Source organism: Haemorhous mexicanus, assembly GCF_027477595.1.
Source record: "Haemorhous mexicanus isolate bHaeMex1 chromosome 35 unlocalized genomic scaffold, bHaeMex1.pri SUPER_35_unloc_2, whole genome shotgun sequence".
NCBI classification, from domain to species: Eukaryota; Metazoa; Chordata; class Aves; order Passeriformes; family Fringillidae; genus Haemorhous; species Haemorhous mexicanus.
Window position 1 is genome coordinate 18,757 of NW_026775988.1, and position 16,714 is coordinate 35,470.

A 16,714-nucleotide genomic window follows, 5' to 3' on the forward strand; every position below is an offset into this window, starting at 1 on the left:
CTTCAGGAGCATTCTGGGGGGCTGAGGGGGGATTCGAGGGGGCTCAGGGGGATTTTAGGCGGCTGTGAGGGAGTTTTGGGGAGCTTCAGGGGGATTCTGGGGGGCCCAGGGGTTTTGGGGGGGGGCCAGGGGGATTTGAGGGGACCCAGGGGGTTTGGGGGGCCCAGGGGGTTTGGGGGGCCCAGGGGGTTTGCGGGGCTCAGGGGGTTTGGGGGGCCCAGGGGGTTTGGGGGTGCCCCCTCCCCACACAACGAGGCTGCTCCGCCGGCTCTGCACCCTTTATTGCCCGCGGCCCGAGGCTGCCCGGGGAACTGGGGGGTCCGGGGGGCTCCGAGGGGCTCCGGGGGTTCCGGGGGGCTCCGGGGGGTCCGGGGGGCTCCGGGGGGCTCCGGGGGGCTCCGGGGGGTCCGGAGGCTCAGTCGTCGTCGCCCCCGCCCAGGTAGTGGCAGATGCTGTCGAAGGGCAGCGGCAGCACCGCGGGCCCCGCCCGGCCCAGCTGCACCAGGGCCCGGCCCCGAGAGGGGTCCCGCTCCAGGATCCGGCCCAGCTGCGGGACGGACAGACGGACGGACGGTCAGGGGGGGGAGGGGGCTGGGGAGGGACAGACAGACAGACAGGGTGGGGAGGGGGCTGGGGATGGGACAGACAGACAGGGTGGGGAGGGGGCTGGGGCTGGGGAGGGACAGACAGACGGACGGATGGACAGGGTGGGGAGGGGGCTGGGGATGGGACAGACAGACGGACGGACAGACGGTCAGGGTGGGGAGGGGGCTGGGGATAGGACAGACGGACAGACAGACGGACAGGGTGGGGAGGGGGCTGGAGAGGGGGATTGGGGGATTTGGGGAGGGGGATCTGGGGGTATTTGGGGGGGGGGTCTCGGGGTATATTTTGGGGGGCTCTCAGAGTATATTTGGGGGTCCCAGGATCTATTTGGGGGTCCCAGGGGTACCTGGGGTGTCCCAGGGGTATCTGAGGAGGGGTCCCAGGGTGTCTGGGGTGTCCCAGGGTGTCTGGGGAGGGGTCCCAGGGGTACCTGGGGTGTCCCAGGGTATTTGGGGAGGGGTCCCAGGGGTATCTGGGGTGTCCCAGGGTATTTGGGGAGGGGTCCCAGGGGTATCTGGGGTGTCCCAGGGTATTTGGGGAGGGGTCCCAGGGGTATCTGGGTGCTCTCAGGGTGTCTGGGGAGGGGTCCCAGGGGTACCTGGGGTGTCCCAGGGTGTCTGGGGAGGGGTCCCAGGGGTATCTGGGGTGTCCCAGGGTATTTGGGGAGGGGTCCCAGGGGTATCTGGGGTGTCCCAGGGTATTTGGGGAGGGGTCCCAGGGGTATCTGGGGTGTCCCAGGGTATTTGGGGAGGGGTCCCAGGGGTATCTGGGTGCTCTCAGGGTGTCTGGGGAGGGGTCCCAGGGGTACCTGGGGTGTCCCAGGGTATCTGGGGAGGGGTCCCAGGGTGTCTGGGGAGGGGTCCCAGGGGTATCTGGGGTGTCCCAGGGTATTTGGGGAGGGGTCTCAGGGGTATCTGGGGTGTCCCAGGGTATCTGGGGAGGGGTCCCAGGGTGCCTGGGGAGGGGTCTCGGGTGTATCTGGGGTGTCCCAGGGTATCTGGGGAGGGGTCCCAGGGTGCCTGGGGAGGGGTCTCACCCGGCCCGCGTGCTCCCCCAGCACCACCATGACGCGCTCGGAGCTGCCCCGCGGCACCACGGTCTCCAGAGAGGCCTCGCGCAGCCTGGGGGGGTCAGGGGGGACAGGGGGGTCAGGGGGGTCAGGGGGGGCTTCGGGGGTCCCAGGGGGCACGGGGGGGTAAATGGAGGGGTCAGGGGGGGCTTGGGGGCATCGGGGGGGGCACAGGAAGTCCCTAGAGGGAGCAGGGGGGGGACAGTGGGGGGACAATGGGGGGGGTCAGGAGTCACGGGGGGCTTGGGGGGCTCAGGGGGGGAATGGGGGACAATGGGGGGGCATGGGGGGCACAGGGGAGCAGGGGAGGGGGCTTTGGGGGGGTCAGGAGGGGCACAGGGGGGTCATGGGCCCGAAAATGAGGGGGACAGGGGGGCCCCCCTGGGGGGGTCCCAGGGGGGTCGGGAGGGCAGTGGGGGACAATGGGGGGGCATGGGGGTGTCAGGGGGCTTTGGGGGTCTCAGGGGGGACAATGGGGGGGTCAGGGGGCTTTGGGGGTCTCGGGGGGAGACAATGGGGGGGTCAGGGGTCTTTGGGGGTCTCAGGGGGGGACAATGGGGGGGTCAGGGGGCTTTGGGGGTCTCAGGGGGGGACAATGGGGGGGCACAGGGGTCTTTGGGGGTCTCGGGGGGGACAATGGGGGGGTCAGGGGGCTTTGGGGGTCCCAAGGGGGGGACAATGGGGGGGGTCAGGGGGCTTTGGGGGTCCCAAGGGGGGACGATGGGGGAGTCAGGGGGCTTTGGGGGTCTCGGGGGGGACAATGGGGGGGTCAGGGGGCTTTGGGGGTCTCGGGGGGGACAATGGGGGGGTCAGGGGGCTTTGGGGGTCTCAGGGGTACGGGGGGATCAGGGAGTTAGGGATAATGGGGGGGTCAAGGGGGGCTCTGGGGAGGGGCTTTGGGGGGTCAGGGGTGCCACGGGGGGGGGGTCTTGGTGATCTGGGGGGGCTCAGGGTCCCAGAGGGATTTTGGGGGTCCCAGGCAGGTTTGGGGGGCTCAGAGAGATCAGGGGGATTTTGGGGGTGCCAGAGGGGTTTGGGGGGTGCCAGAGGGGGTTTGGGGGCTCAGGACCCCCCCAGTTCCCCCCGGGGGGGGGTCTCACCCTCCACCAGGCGCCCGTCGTCCGTGCGGCACACGCAGGTGTCGGGGGCCAGCAGGTCCTCGATCTGCATCTGGGGGGGCAGCACCCCAAAATCCCATTGGGGAGGGGTCAGCACCCAAAAAACACCCGGGGGAGGGGGCAGCACCCCGAAATCCCATCGGGGAGGGGTCAGCACCCAAAAAACACCCGGGGGAGGGGGCAGCACCCCGAAATCCCATGGAGGGGCAGCACCCCAAGATCGCATCGGGGTGGGGGGAGCACCCCAAAATTCTATTGGGGGGGTTCAGCACCCCCAAATCCCACCCAGGGGTCTAGGGGGGGGGCAGGGACCCCCCCTCTCCCCAACCCTTGGGGGGTCCCGGGTCACCCCTGGGGGTTTGGGGGTCCCTGACAGTGGGGGGGGGTGCCAAGGGTGTTCTGTGGGGGATTTTGGGGGGCCCTGGGGGCGTTGGGGTTTTTGGGGCGTCCCTGGGGGCTTTGGGGTGTAGCAAGTGGGGTTTGGGGTGCCCTGGGGAATTCTGGGTGTCCCGAGTGGGATTTTGGGGTTGCCAGGGGGGTTTTGGGGTGTCTTGGGGCATCGTGGAGGAGTTTGGGGTTCTCTGGGGGAGTCTGGGGTTTTGGGGTGTCCTGGGAGGGTTGGGGTGTCCCGAGTGGGATTTTGGGGTTCCCCGTTTGGGGGTTTTAGGGTATCCCGGGGGTTTTTGGGGTGTCCCGGGGGGGTTAGGGTATCCCGGGGGTTTTGGGGCGTCCTGGAGGGATTTTGGGGTTCTTGGGTATATTGGGGGGCTCTGGGGGAGTTTGGGGTTCCTGGGGGAGTTTGGGGTTCCTGGGGGGGTTTGGGGTTTCTGGGAGGGGGGTTGGGGTTTTTGGGGGGGGGGGGGTTGGGATTTCCCGGGGGGGGTTTGGGGTTTTTGGGGGGGGGGGGTTGGGATTTCCCGGGGGGTTTGGGGTTTTGGGGGGGTTTGGGGTTTCCAGGGGTTGGGATGTCCCAGGGAGGTCTGAGGTGCCCCGGGGGCCTTTGGGGTTCCCGGCAGTTATGGGGTTTCTCGAGTAGGATTTTGGGGTGCCCGAGGGGGGTTTGGGGTTCCTGGGGGGGTTCTGGGTGCCCCGAGTCGGATCGAGGTGTTCCCGGGGTGTTCCCGGGGTGTTCCCGGGGTGTTCCCGGGGTGTTTTCGGGGAGTCTGGGGTCGCACCTTGCAGTTGTAGAAGAGCCCCCCCCGGAAGGCGCGGTCCACGCAGCGCACCCGCAGGTCCCGCCGCAGCCAGTGGGGGGCGCTCCGGGGCTGCTTCGCGCTCCTGGGGGGCACGGGGGGCGTTGGGGGGGGCCGGGACCCCCCCCCATAGGGCTGGGGACCCCCAAACCCAGCACCCCCCCAGCCAGGGACCCCCCCCAGACCGCCCAGGGGGTACAGACCCCCCATGGGTCAGAACCCACCCAAAAGGGGCACAGACCCCCCCCCCCCCATGGGTCAGACCCCCACCCCAAAAGGAGCACAGACCCCCCCAGGGACCCCCCATGGGTCAGACCCCCACCCCAAAAGGGGCACAGACCCCCCCCCCCCATGGGTCAGACCCCCACCCCAAAAGGGGCACAGACCCCCCCAGGGACCCCCCATGGGTCAGACCCCCACCCCAAAAGGGGCACAGACCCCCCCAGGGACCCCCCATGGGTCAGACCCCCACCCCAAAAGGGGCACAGACCCCCCAGAGACCCCCCCAATTGTCAGACCCTCCCCAAAAGGGGCGCAGACCCCCCCAGGGACCCCTCATGGGTCAGACCACCCCCCAGGGACCCCCGAATTGTCAGACCCTCCCCAAAAGGGGCACAGACCCCCCCCCCCCAAAGGGACATAGCCCCCCCCAGGGACCCCCCATGGGTCAGACCCCCCCCCCCCCACCATGGGGCCCCCCAAAGCCCCGAGACCCCTCCCCAAAAATGCTGGGGGGCTCAAGGCTCCCCCCCAAAGGGCTCCCTCCCCTCAAGGGTTAAAGCCCCCCCCCAAAATGAGAGCCCCCCCGAGCCCCCCATGAGCCCCCCAGAATGAGAGCCCCCCCCAGAATGAGCCCCCCCCAAAGCCCCCCAAAATGACAGCCCCACCCGAGCCCCCCCAAAATGAGAGTCCCCCCCAAAATGAGAGTCCCCCCCAAAATCAGAGCCCCTCCCCAAAATAAGCCCCCCCAGAGCCTCCCCAAATGAGCCCCCAAGCCCCCTCAGCATGAGACCCCCCAAAATGAGACCCCCTCGAAGCCCCCCCAAAATGAGACCCCCTCAAACCCCCCCAAAATGAGACCCCTCAACCCCCCCAAATTAAGCCCCCCAAATGAGCCCCCCCAAAATCAGAGCCCCCCTCGAACCCCCCCAAAATGAGACCCCCAAAATAACCCCCCCCAAATGAGACCCCTCCCCAAATGAGACCCCCCAAAGTGCCCCCCCCCTCACCTGCCGCTCTCGGGGGGGCTCCTTCCTCTTGTCCCCCCCCCGCGGGGGGTCCCCGTCCTGCCCCCCTCCTCCTGCCGGGCACCTGGGGGAACTGGGAGCTACTGGGGGGAACTGGGGGGCACTGGGGGGCACTGGGAGGGACTGGGGGGGACTGGGAGCTACTGGGGGGGACTGGGAGGGACTGGGAGGGACTGGGAGGGACTGGGAGCTACTGGGGGGAACTGGGAGGGACTGGGGGGCACTGGGAGCACTGGGAGGTTACTGGGGCACTGGGAGGGCACTGGGAGGGCACTGGGAGCACTGGAGGTTACTGGGAGCACTGGGGGGCACTGGGAGGGCACTGGGAGCACTGGGAGGTTACTGGGAGCACTGGGGGGCACTGGGAGCACTGGGAGGTTACTGGGGGCACTGGGAGGGCACTGGGAGCACTGGGAGGTTACTGGGAGGTTACTGGGAGCACTGGGAGGGCACTGGGAGCACTGGGAGGTTACTGGGAGCACTGGGGGGCACTGGGAGCACTGGGAGGTTACTGGGAGCACTGGGGGGCACTGGGAGCACTGGGAGGTTACTGGGAGCACTGGGAGGGCACTGGGAGCACTGGGAGGTTACTGGGAGCACTGGGAGGGCACTGGGAGCACTGGGAGGTTACTGGGAGCACTGGGAGGGCACTGGGAGCACTGGGAGGTTACTGGGAGCACTGGGAGGGCACTGGGAGCACTGGGGGGCACTGGGAGCACCGGAGTATTCCAACTTGTTACTGGGAGGCACTGGGGGTTACTGGGACACCCTGGAACATTACTGAGAAACACCGAGGGTTACTGGGAGGCACTGGGGGTTACTGGTCTGTACTGGGACACTCCCCAGTGTATACTGGGGGTAACTGGAGCTTACTGGGAGTTACTGGGGGTCACTGGGGGTTACTGGGGCTGTTACTGGGGCTGTTACTGGTCTGTACTGGGACACTCACCAGTGCTCACAGGGGGTCACTGGGGGTGTTACTGGTCTGTACTGGGACACTCACCAGTGCTCACAGGGGGTCACTGGGGGTGTTACTGGTCTGTACTGGGACACTCACCAGTGCTGACTGGGGGTTACTGGGGGTGTTACTGGTCCGTACTGGGACACTCACCAGCGCTCACTGGGGGTTAGTGGGGGGGTCACTGGGGGGGTGTTACTGGGGGTCACTGGGGTGACTGGTCCGTACTGGTCACTCACCAGTGCTCACTGGGGGTTACTGGGGGGGTCCCTGGGGGTGTTACTGGGTGTTACTGGTCCGTACTGGGACACTCACCAGCGCTCACTGGGGGTTACTGGGGGAGTCACTGGGGGGTGTTACTGGGTGTTACTGGTCCGTACTGGTCACTCACCAGTGCTCACTGGGGGTTACTGGGGGGGTCCCTGGGGGTCCTTGGGGTGTTACTGGGGTGACTGGTCCGTACTGGTCACTCACCGGGGCCCGCCGGGGGTTACTGGGGGGGTTACTGGGGGGGTCCCTGGGGGGGTCCCTGGGGGTGTTACCGGGGGTGTTACTGGGTGTTACTGGTCGGTACTGGTCACTCACCGGGGCCCGCTGGGGGTCACTGGGGGGGTCCCTGGGGTCACTGGGTGTTACTGGGTGTTACTGGGTGTTACTGGTCCGTACTGGTCACTCACCGGGGCCCGCCGGGCGCAGCCCCCGCTCGCTCACGGCCACCACCTGCCCCCCCAGCTGCAGCCGCACCAGCGCCCGCCCGGTCTCGGGGTCCAGCGCCTCCACCTGCGACACCAGTCACACCAGTTACACCAGTCAGGGACCAATCAGGGACCAGTTAGGAACCGGTCACACCAGTTAGGGACCAGTCAGGGACCAGTTAGGGACTGATCACACCAGTCACACCAGTTAGGGACCAGTCAGGGACCAGTTAGGGACCAGTCAGGGACCAGTCACACCAGTCACACCAGTTAGGGACCAGTTAGGGACCAGTTAGGGACCAGTCACACCAGTTAGAGACCAGTTAGGGACCAGTTAGGGACCAGTTAGGGACCAGTCACACCAGTTAGAGACCAGTTAGGGACCAGTTAGGGACCAGTTAGGGACCGGTCACACCAGTCACACCAGTTAGAGACCAGTTAGGGACCAGTCAGGGACCAGTTAGGGACCAGTCACACCAGTCACACCAGTCAGGGACCAGTCAGGGACCAGTCACACCAGCTAGGGACCAGTTAGAGACCAGTTAGGGACCGGTCACACCAGTTAGGGACCGGTCACACCAGTTAGAGACCAGTTAGGGACCGGTTAGGGACCGGTCACACCAGTTAGAGACCAGTTAGGGACCAGTTAGGGACCGGTTACAGCAGTCAGGGACCAGTCACACCAGTCACACCAGTTAGGGACCAGTCAGGGACCAGTTACAGCAGTCAGGGACCAGTCACACCAGTCACACCAGTTAGAGACCAGTTAGGGACCGGTTAGGGACCAGTTAGGGACCGGTCAGGGACTGGTCACACCAGTCAGGGACCAGTTAGGGACCAGTTACAGCAGTCAGGGACCGGTCACACCAGTCACACCAGTTAGGGACCAGTTAGAGACCAGTTAGGGACCGGTCACACCAGTCAGGGACCGGTCACACCAGTCACACCAGTTACACCAGTTAGGGACCAGTCAGGGACCAGTTACACCAGTCACACCAGTTAGGGACCAGTTAGGGACCAGTTAGGGACCAGTCAGGGACCAGTCACACCAGTCACACCAGTTAGAGACCAGTTAGGGACCAGTTAGGGACCGGTCACACCAGTTAGAGACCAGTTAGGGACCAGTTAGGGACCAGTTAGGGACCGGTCACACCAGTTAGAGACCAGTTAGGGACCAGTTAGGGACCAGTTAGGGACCGGTCACACCAGTCACACCAGTTAGAGACCAGTTAGGGACCAGTCAGGGACCAGTTAGGGACCAGTCACACCAGTCACACCAGTCAGGGACCAGTCAGGGACCAGTCACACCAGCTAGGGACCAGTTAGAGACCAGTTAGGGACCGGTCACACCAGTTAGGGACCGGTCACACCAGTTAGAGACCAGTTAGGGACCGGTTAGGGACCGGTCACACCAGTTAGAGACCAGTTAGGGACCAGTTAGGGACCGGTTACAGCAGTCAGGGACCAGTCACACCAGTCACACCAGTCAGGGACCAGTCAGGGACCAGTTACAGCAGTCAGGGACCAGTCACACCAGTCACACCAGTTAGGGACCAGTCAGGGACCAGTTACAGCAGTCAGGGACCAGTCACACCAGTCACACCAGTTAGGGACCAGTTAGGGACCGGTTACAGCAGTCAGGGACCAGTCACACCAGTCACACCAGTTAGGGACCAGTCAGGGACCAGTTACAGCAGTCAGGGACCAGTCACACCAGTCACACCAGTTAGAGACCAGTTAGGGACCGGTTACAGCAGTCAGGGACCAGTCACACCAGTCACACCAGTTAGGGACCAGTCAGGGACCAGTTACAGCAGTCAGGGACCAGTCACACCAGTCACACCAGTTAGAGACCAGTTAGGGACCGGTTAGGGACCAGTTAGGGACCGGTCAGGGACTGGTCACACCAGTTAGGGACCGGTCACACCAGTCAGGGACCAGTTAGGGACCAGTTACAGCAGTCAGGGACCGGTCACACCAGTCACACCAGTTAGGGACCAGTTAGAGACCAGTTAGGGACCGGTCACACCAGTCAGGGACCGGTTACACCAGTCACACCAGTTAGGGACCAGTCAGGGAGCAGTCAAGGAGCAGTCACACCAGTCACACCAGTTACACCAGTTAGGGACCAGTCACACCAGTAACACCAGTCACACCAGTCAGGGACCAGTCAGGGACCAGTCACACCAGCTAGGGACCAGTTAGAGACCAGTTAGGGACCGGTCACACCAGTTAGGGACCGGTCACACCAGTTAGAGACCAGTTAGGGACCGGTTAGGGACCGGTCACACCAGTTAGAGACCAGTTAGGGACCAGTTAGGGACCGGTTACAGCAGTCAGGGACCAGTCACACCAGTCACACCAGTCAGGGACCAGTCAGGGACCAGTTACAGCAGTCAGGGACCAGTCACACCAGTCACACCAGTTAGGGACCAGTCAGGGACCAGTTACAGCAGTCAGGGACCAGTCACACCAGTCACACCAGTTAGGGACCAGTTAGGGACCGGTTACAGCAGTCAGGGACCAGTCACACCAGTCACACCAGTTAGGGACCAGTCAGGGACCAGTTACAGCAGTCAGGGACCAGTCACACCAGTCACACCAGTTAGAGACCAGTTAGGGACCGGTTACAGCAGTCAGGGACCAGTCACACCAGTCACACCAGTTAGGGACCAGTCAGGGACCAGTTACAGCAGTCAGGGACCAGTCACACCAGTCACACCAGTTAGAGACCAGTTAGGGACCGGTTAGGGACCAGTTAGGGACCGGTCAGGGACTGGTCACACCAGTTAGGGACCGGTCACACCAGTCAGGGACCAGTTAGGGACCAGTTACAGCAGTCAGGGACCGGTCACACCAGTCACACCAGTTAGGGACCAGTTAGAGACCAGTTAGGGACCGGTCACACCAGTCAGGGACCGGTTACACCAGTCACACCAGTTAGGGACCAGTCAGGGAGCAGTCAAGGAGCAGTCACACCAGTCACACCAGTTACACCAGTTAGGGACCAGTCACACCAGTAACACCAGTCACACCAGTTAGGGACCAGTCACACCAGTTACACCAGTTACACCAATTAGAGACCAGTTAGGGACCAATCACACCAGTTAGAGACCAGTCACACCAGTTACACCAGTCAGGGACCAGTCACACCAGTTACACCAGTTACACCAGTCAGGGACCAGTCACACCAGTCACACCAGTTACACCAATTAGAGACCAGTTAGGGACCAATCACACCAGTTAGAGACCAGTCACACCAGTTACACCAGCTAGGGACCAGTTAGGGACCAGTTAGAGACCAGTCACGCCAGTCAGGGACCTGTTACACCAGTTAGAGACCAGTTAGGGACCAGTCACACCAGTCAGAGACCAGTTAGGGACCAGTCAGACCAGTTAGCTCCGTTAGCCCAGTCAGTTCCCAGTTACCCCCAGTAACATCCAGAGCTTTTCCTGTCTCCTCCCAGTAACCCCAGTCACCCTCCCAGTGCCTCCCAGTAAGCCCAGTCACCCTCCCAGTGCCTCCCAGTAACCCCAGTCACCCTCCCAGTAAGCCCAGTCACCCTCCCAGTTACCCTCCCAGTAAGCCCAGTTACCCTCCCAGTAAGCCCAGTTACCCTCCCAGTAACCCCAGTCACCCTCCCAGTGCCTCCCAGTAAGCCCAGTCACCCTCCCAGTAACCCCAGTCACCCTCCCAGTGCCTCCCAGTAAGCCCAGTCACCCTCCCAGTGCCTCCCAGTAAGCCCAGCACACACCAGCCCTGCCCCAGTTACCCCCAGCTCTCCCCATTTCCATACTGGGAGCACTGGGAGGTGTCAGCACTGGTCTGTACTGGTCTGTACTGGTTTGGTCTGTACTGGTTTATACTGGTCTGGACTGGTTTATATTAGCCTGCACTGGTTTATACTGGTCTATACTGGTCCATACTGGTCCACACTAGTCTGTACTGGTTCATACTGGTTTACAGTGGTCCGTACTGGTCCATACTGGTCTATACTGGCCTGTACTGGTTTATACTGGTCTGTACCAATCTCTACTGGTCTATGTTGCCCCACACTGGTCTATACCGGCCTATACTGGTGTATACTGGTCCATACCGGTCTGTATTGGTTTATACTGGTCTGTATTGGTTTATACTGGCCTGCACCACTCCATACTGGTCTGTACAGCCCGTACTGGTCCATACTGGTTTATACTGGTCCATACTGGTCTATCCCGCTCTCACCTTGCCGCGCAGGCCGCGGTGGGGCCCCGCCTCGATGCCCACCCAGCACTGGTCTGCACTGGTCTATACTGGTTTATACTGGTCTGTACTGCCCCATACTGGTCCATACTGGTTTGTACTGGTCCATACTGGTCTATCCCGCTCTCACCTTGCCACGCAGGCCGCGGTGGGGCCCCGCCTCGATGCCCACCCAGCACTGGTCTGCACTGCTCTATACCGGTTTATACCGGTCTGTACTGCCCCATACTGGTTTATACTGGTTTATACTGGTCCATACTGGTTTGTACTGGTTTATACTGGTCTATCCCGCTCTCACCTTGCCGCGCAGGCCGCGGTGGGGCCCCGCCTCGATGCCCACCCAGCACTGGTCTGCACTGCTCTATACTGGTTTATACTGGTCTGTACTGCCCATACTGGTTTATACTGGTTTATACTGGTCCATACTGGTCCGTACTGGTTTATACTGGTCTATCCCGCTCTCACCTTGCCGCGCAGGCCGCGGTGGGGCCCAGCCTCGATGCCCACCCAGCACTGGTCTGCACTGCTCTATACTGGTTTATACTGGTCTGCACAGCCCATATTGGTCCATACTGGTTTGTACTGGTCCATACTGGTCTATCCCACTCTCACCTTGCCGCGCAGGCCGCGGTGGGGCCCAGCCTCGATGCCCACCCAGCACTGGTCTGCACTGCTCTATACTGGTTTATACTGGTCTGTACTGCCCCATACTGGTCCATACTGGTTTGTACTGGTTTATACTGGTCTATCCCGCTCTCACCTTGCCGCGCAGGCCACGGTGGGGCCCAGCCTTGATGCCCACCCAGCACTGGTCTGCACTGGTCTATACTGGTTTATACTGGTCTGTACTGCCCCGTACTGGTTTATACAGGCCCATACTGGTCCATACTGGTTTATACTGGTCCATACTGGTCTATCCCGCTCTCACCTTGCCGCGCAGGCCGCGGTGGGGCCCAGCCTCGATGCCCACCCAGCACTGGTCTGCACTGCTCTATACTGGTTTATACTGGTCTGTACTGCCCCGTACTGGTTTATACTGCCCCATACTGGTCCATACTGGTTTATACTGGTCTATACTGGTCTATCCCGCTCTCACCTTGCCGCGCAGGCCGCGGTGGGGCCCCGCCTTGATGCCCACCCAGCACTGGTCTGCACTGCTCTATACTGGTTTATACTGGTCTGTACTGCCCCATACTGGTCCATACTGGTTTATACTGGTCCATACTGGTCTATCCCGCTCTCACCTTGCCGCGCAGGCCGCGGTGGGGCCCAGCCTCGATGCCCACCCAGCACTGGTCTGCACTGCTCTATACTGGTTTATACTGGTCTGTACTGCCCCATACTGGTCCATACTGGTCCATACTGGTTTATACTGGTCCATACTGGTCTATCCCGCTCTCACCTTGCCGCGCAGGCCGCGGTGAGGCCCCGCCTCGATGCCCACGGTGTCTCCCACGGCCGGGCCCTGGGGGGGCTCCCCGGCTCTGGGGGTCCCGGGGGGGGCGGCCTCAGCCCCCAGCCCCAACCCCCGCGGGCGGGGCCGCTGCTCCAGGGGGGGCACCACCCTGGGGGGGGGGGAAAAAGGGGTGAGGGACCCCAAAATACACCTGGGGGACCCCAAAATGCACCGGGGGGGACCCCGGAATGCACCGGGGGGACCCCAAAATGCACCTGGGGGACCCCGGAATGCACCTGGGGGGCAAGGGGGTGAGGGACCCCGGAATGCACCGGGGGGGACCCCGGAATGCACCTGGGGGACCCCAAAATACACCTGGGGGGAAAGGGGGTGAGGGACCCCAAAACCCACCGGGGGGACCCCAAAATACACCTGGGGGGACCCCGGAATGCACCTGGGGGGGACCCCGGAATGCACCTGGGGGACCCCAAAATACACCTGGGGGGAAAGGGGGTGAGGGACCCCGGAATGCATCGGGGGGACCCCGGAATGCACCTGGGGGGACCCCAAAATGCACCTGGGGGACCCCGGAATGCACCTGGGGGACCCCAAAATACACCTGGGGGGGCAAGGGGGTGAGGGACCCCGGAATGCACCTGGGGGGACCCCAAAATACACCTGGGGGACCCCGGAATGCACCGGGGGGACCCCAAAATACACCTGGGGGACCCCGGAATGCACCTGGGGGACCCCAAAATACACCTGGGGGACCCCGGAATGCACCTGGGGGGACCCCGGAATGCACCTGGGGGACCCCAAAATACACCTGGGGGACCCCAAAATACACCTGGGGGGACCCCGGAATGCACCTGGGGGACCCCAAAATACACCTGGGGGACCCCAAAATGCACCTGGGGGACCCCGGAATGTACCTGGGGGGCAAGGGGGTGAGGGACCCCAAAAACCACCAGGGGGAACCCCAAAATACACCCTGGGGGGGGGAGGAATGGGGTGAGGGACCCCAAAATGGGGGAAATGGGGTAAGGGATCCCCAAAATCCAACCTGGGGGGAAAAAGGGGGTGAGGAGACCCCAAACTCCACGCGGGAGAATCCCCAAAATCCACCCTGGGGGGATCAGGGCACCCCAAAATCCATCTGAGGGGATCAGGGCACCCCAAAATCCAACCTGGGGGGAAAAAGGGGGTGAGGAGACCCCAAACTCCACCCGGGAGAATCCCCAAAATCCACCCTGGGGGGATCAGGGCACCCCAAAATCCATCTGATCAGGGCACCCCAAAACCCACCCTGGGGGATCAGGGCACCCCAAATCTTCCCTTGGAAGCCTGACTCTCCCCAGTTGGATGTTTAGGGGTCCCCCCCAGTTTTGGGGGGTTCAGGGGTTCCAGGGTGCCCCCCACGAGTTTGGGGTCCCTCCCGCCCATTGCCTCAGCCCAGCCCCCATCTTTGGGGGGCTCAAGAGTCCCCCCCAGTTTGGGGGTGCCCTCACTCACCTGGGGGGCTCAGGAGTGCTCTGGGGGTCTCAGGGGTACCCCCTGGTGTGGGGGTGCCCTCACTCACCTGGGGGCTCAGGGGTGCCCTGGGGGTCTCAGGGATGGCCCCCCCGGTGTGGGGGTGCTCTGGGGGTTCAGGGGTACCCCCCAGTGTGGGGGTGCCCTGCAGGGGGCTCAGGGGTGCTCTGGGGGTCTCAGGGGTACCCCCTGGTGTGGGGGTGCCCTCACTCACCTGGGGGCTCAGGGGTGCCCTGGGGGTCTCAGGGATGGCCCCCCCGGTGTGGGGGTGCCCTGGGGGGCTCAGGGGTGCCCTGAGGGTCTCAGGGATGGCCCCCCCGGTGTGGGGGTGCCCTGCTGGGGGCTCAGGGGTACCCCCCGGTGTGGGGGTGCCCTGGGGGTCTCAGGGGTGCCCTGGGGGCTCAGGGGTACCCCCCGGTGTGGGGGTGCCCTGGGGGTCTCAGGGGTGCCCTGGGGGCTCAGGGGTACCCCCCAGTGTGGGGGTGCCCTGGGGGTCTCAGGGGTGCCCTGGGGGTCTCAGGGGTACCCCCCGGTGTGGGGGTGCCCTGCAGGGGGCTCAGGGGTGCTCTGGGGGTTCAGGGGTACCCCCCGGTGTGGGGGTGCCCTGCAGGGGGCTCAGGGGTGCTCTGGGGGTCTCAGGGGTACCCCCCGGTGTGGGGGTGCCCTGCTGGGGGCTCAGGGGTGCTCTGGGGGTCTCAGGGATGGCCCCCCCGGTGTGGGGGTGCCCTGCAGGGGGCTCAGGGCTGTCCCCCCGACTCACCTGGCGAAGGTGCGGCCGATGCCCTGGCCCTGGCTCCAGCCCATCCCCCGCAGCATGGCCAGCCCGAACTGCCCCACGGGCACGGCCGCGTAGTCCTGGGGGGTCTGCGGCAAAACGGGGGGCTTGGGGGGGCTGGGGGGGCCCAAAGGTGGGGCTGGGGGGGATTTGGGGATCCCCAGGGCAGCTTGGGGGAGCACCAGGTGAGAAGGGAACACTGGGGGTCCCAGCGCTCTGGGGGGGTCACTCTGGGGATCCCAGGGCTGTGGGGGTCCCACGGGGGTCCCAGGAGGTGTTTGGGGGGTCCCAGGAGGTGTTTGGGGGGTCCCAGGGCTCTGGGCGTCATTCTGGGGGTCCCAGGGGATGTCTGGGGGTTCCAGGGCTCCGGGGGTCACGCTGGGGGTCCCAGGGGATGTTTGGGGGTCACTCTGGTGGCTCCAGGGCTCTGGGGGTCACACTGGGGGTCCCAGAGGATGTTTGGGGGTCACTCTGGTGGTCCCAGGGCTCTGGGGGTCACTCTGGGGGTCCCAGGGGATGTTTAGGAGTCCCAGGGCTGCGGGGGTCACTCTGGGGGTCCTGAGGTGGGGTCAGTCACTCCGGGGTTCCTCGGGGATGTTTGAGGGTCTGAGAAGATTTTGGGGGTCATTCTGAGGGTCCCAGGGGATGTCTGGGGGTCCCAGGGCTGTGGGGGTCCCTCGGGGGTCGCAGGGGATGTCTGGGGGTCCCGGGGGGTGTCTCACCGGCAGTGCCCCGGTGCCCGTGTCCCTGTCCCGGTCCCGGTCCCGCTCCGGCGGCTGCAGGGGGATGGCCACGGGGGGGCCGGGGTCGCCGTTGGGCCGCTCCTGGCTCTGCCGGGCCTCTGCGGGGGTCGGGGGGGTCAGGGGGGCTCAGCCGGGCCCCCCCAGCCCCCCCGGGACCCCCAACTCACCCTGGAGCAGCTCCTGCACCGCCTGAGCCTCCACCGAGGGGGGGTCCGCGCTGGGGGCGGGGTCTGTGCCGGGGGCGGAGTCTGGGCGGGGGGCGGGGTCTGGGCGGGGGGCGGGGTCTGGGCGGGGGGCGGGGTCTGTGTCGGCGCTGGGGGGCTCCGGGTTCCTCCAGCGGTGGGAGGGGATCAGGGGGATCACCAGCTCCTTCTTGGGGGGCGGGGCCGGCCGCGTGCTGGGGGCGGGACCACAGGGTTAGCCAAGCCCACAAAGCACCTCCTTTAAACAAAAGGGTGTTCCCGGCCAGAAACCACGCCCCCGGACAAGCCACGCCCCCACAGTAGACACTAGACCGTGCCAGGCCACTCCACCACGGCCATATTAGGAACACACCCCGAAGCCCCGCCCATCCTAAGCCCCGCCCCCACAGCACCCTCGGTGTCGCACCTGCCCCAAGCCCCGCCCACTGGAGCATTCCTGGCCAAACCGGCAGCGGAGCCCCGCCCCAGAACCAAGCCCCGCCCCCAAACGAGCCTCGGGGGCGTGCCACATCTTTAAGCCCCACCCACCTGAGTAGCTCCCGGTCCTCCACGGCCGTCAGGAAGTCGGTGTCGCTCTCGGTGTCACCGCCGGCGCTGGGCTCCGCGCACGGTCCCGCGGGCAGGGGCCGCCGCCGCTCGGCCCTGCGGCTGAAGGCGAAGGACACCGGCCCCGGCCCCGGCCCCGGCCCCGCGGCGCCCTCGGCCGCGCCATCGCCCGCCGCCATCTTCCGCCGCGGGGCCCTGTGGGAGAGAGAGCGGTCCTTGAGCCGGACTACAACTCCCAGCAGCCTTTGCGGCGCCCCTCCGCCCCGCGAGCTTTGCGGAAGCTGATTGGTGGAGCCTCCTCCTATCGGTGCTCCCGCCGCGATATGCCCCGCCCCCTCCCCGCCCGTCGCGGTCGCTGATTGGCTGGGCCGCCCGTCGCTCAGCCCGTCCCG

General features: G+C 64.8%; 1 protein-coding gene across 2 annotated transcripts; it reads right to left on the reverse strand.

Annotated features, from left to right (window-relative positions):
* Positions 1-357: 357 nt before the first annotated feature.
* GPKOW (G-patch domain and KOW motifs) lies at positions 358-16,526 on the reverse strand. Of its 2 annotated transcripts, XM_059837406.1 has the most exons (12): positions 16,305-16,526; positions 15,741-15,970; positions 15,553-15,671; positions 14,816-14,919; positions 12,562-12,694; positions 11,595-11,624; positions 6,869-6,971; positions 5,216-5,297; positions 3,969-4,071; positions 2,775-2,845; positions 1,643-1,727; positions 358-547 (listed from the first exon to the last, which is right to left on the reverse strand). In XM_059837406.1, exons 1-12 carry the CDS (start codon positions 16,499-16,501, stop codon positions 416-418), a joined length of 1,389 nt encoding a protein of 462 aa, XP_059693389.1. In that variant the 5' UTR covers positions 16,502-16,526; the 3' UTR covers positions 358-415. The 2 variants fall into 2 exon arrangements, with proteins under 2 accessions (XP_059693389.1, XP_059693388.1); XM_059837405.1 differs by lacking the exon at positions 11,595-11,624 and having other exon boundaries at positions 12,532-12,694.
* Positions 16,527-16,714: the final 188 nt, after the last annotated feature.

What these genes read in the sequence shown, in the direction of transcription:
- GPKOW (XM_059837406.1), bottom strand. Translation starts at nt 16,501, where the DNA reads ATGGCGGCGGGCGATGGCGCGGCCGAGGGCGCCGCGGGGCCGGGGCCG. An exon ending in GAGACACCGTGGGCATCGAG is followed by an intron (nt 11,625 to 12,561) that starts GCGGGGCCTCAC and finishes GTGGGCATCGAG; the next exon opens with GCTGGGCCCCACCGCGGCCT. An exon ending in ACCGCGGCCTGCGCGGCAAG is followed by an intron (nt 6,972 to 11,594) that starts GTGAGAGCGGGA and finishes CTGGTGTCGCAG; the next exon opens with GTGGAGGCGCTGGACCCCGA.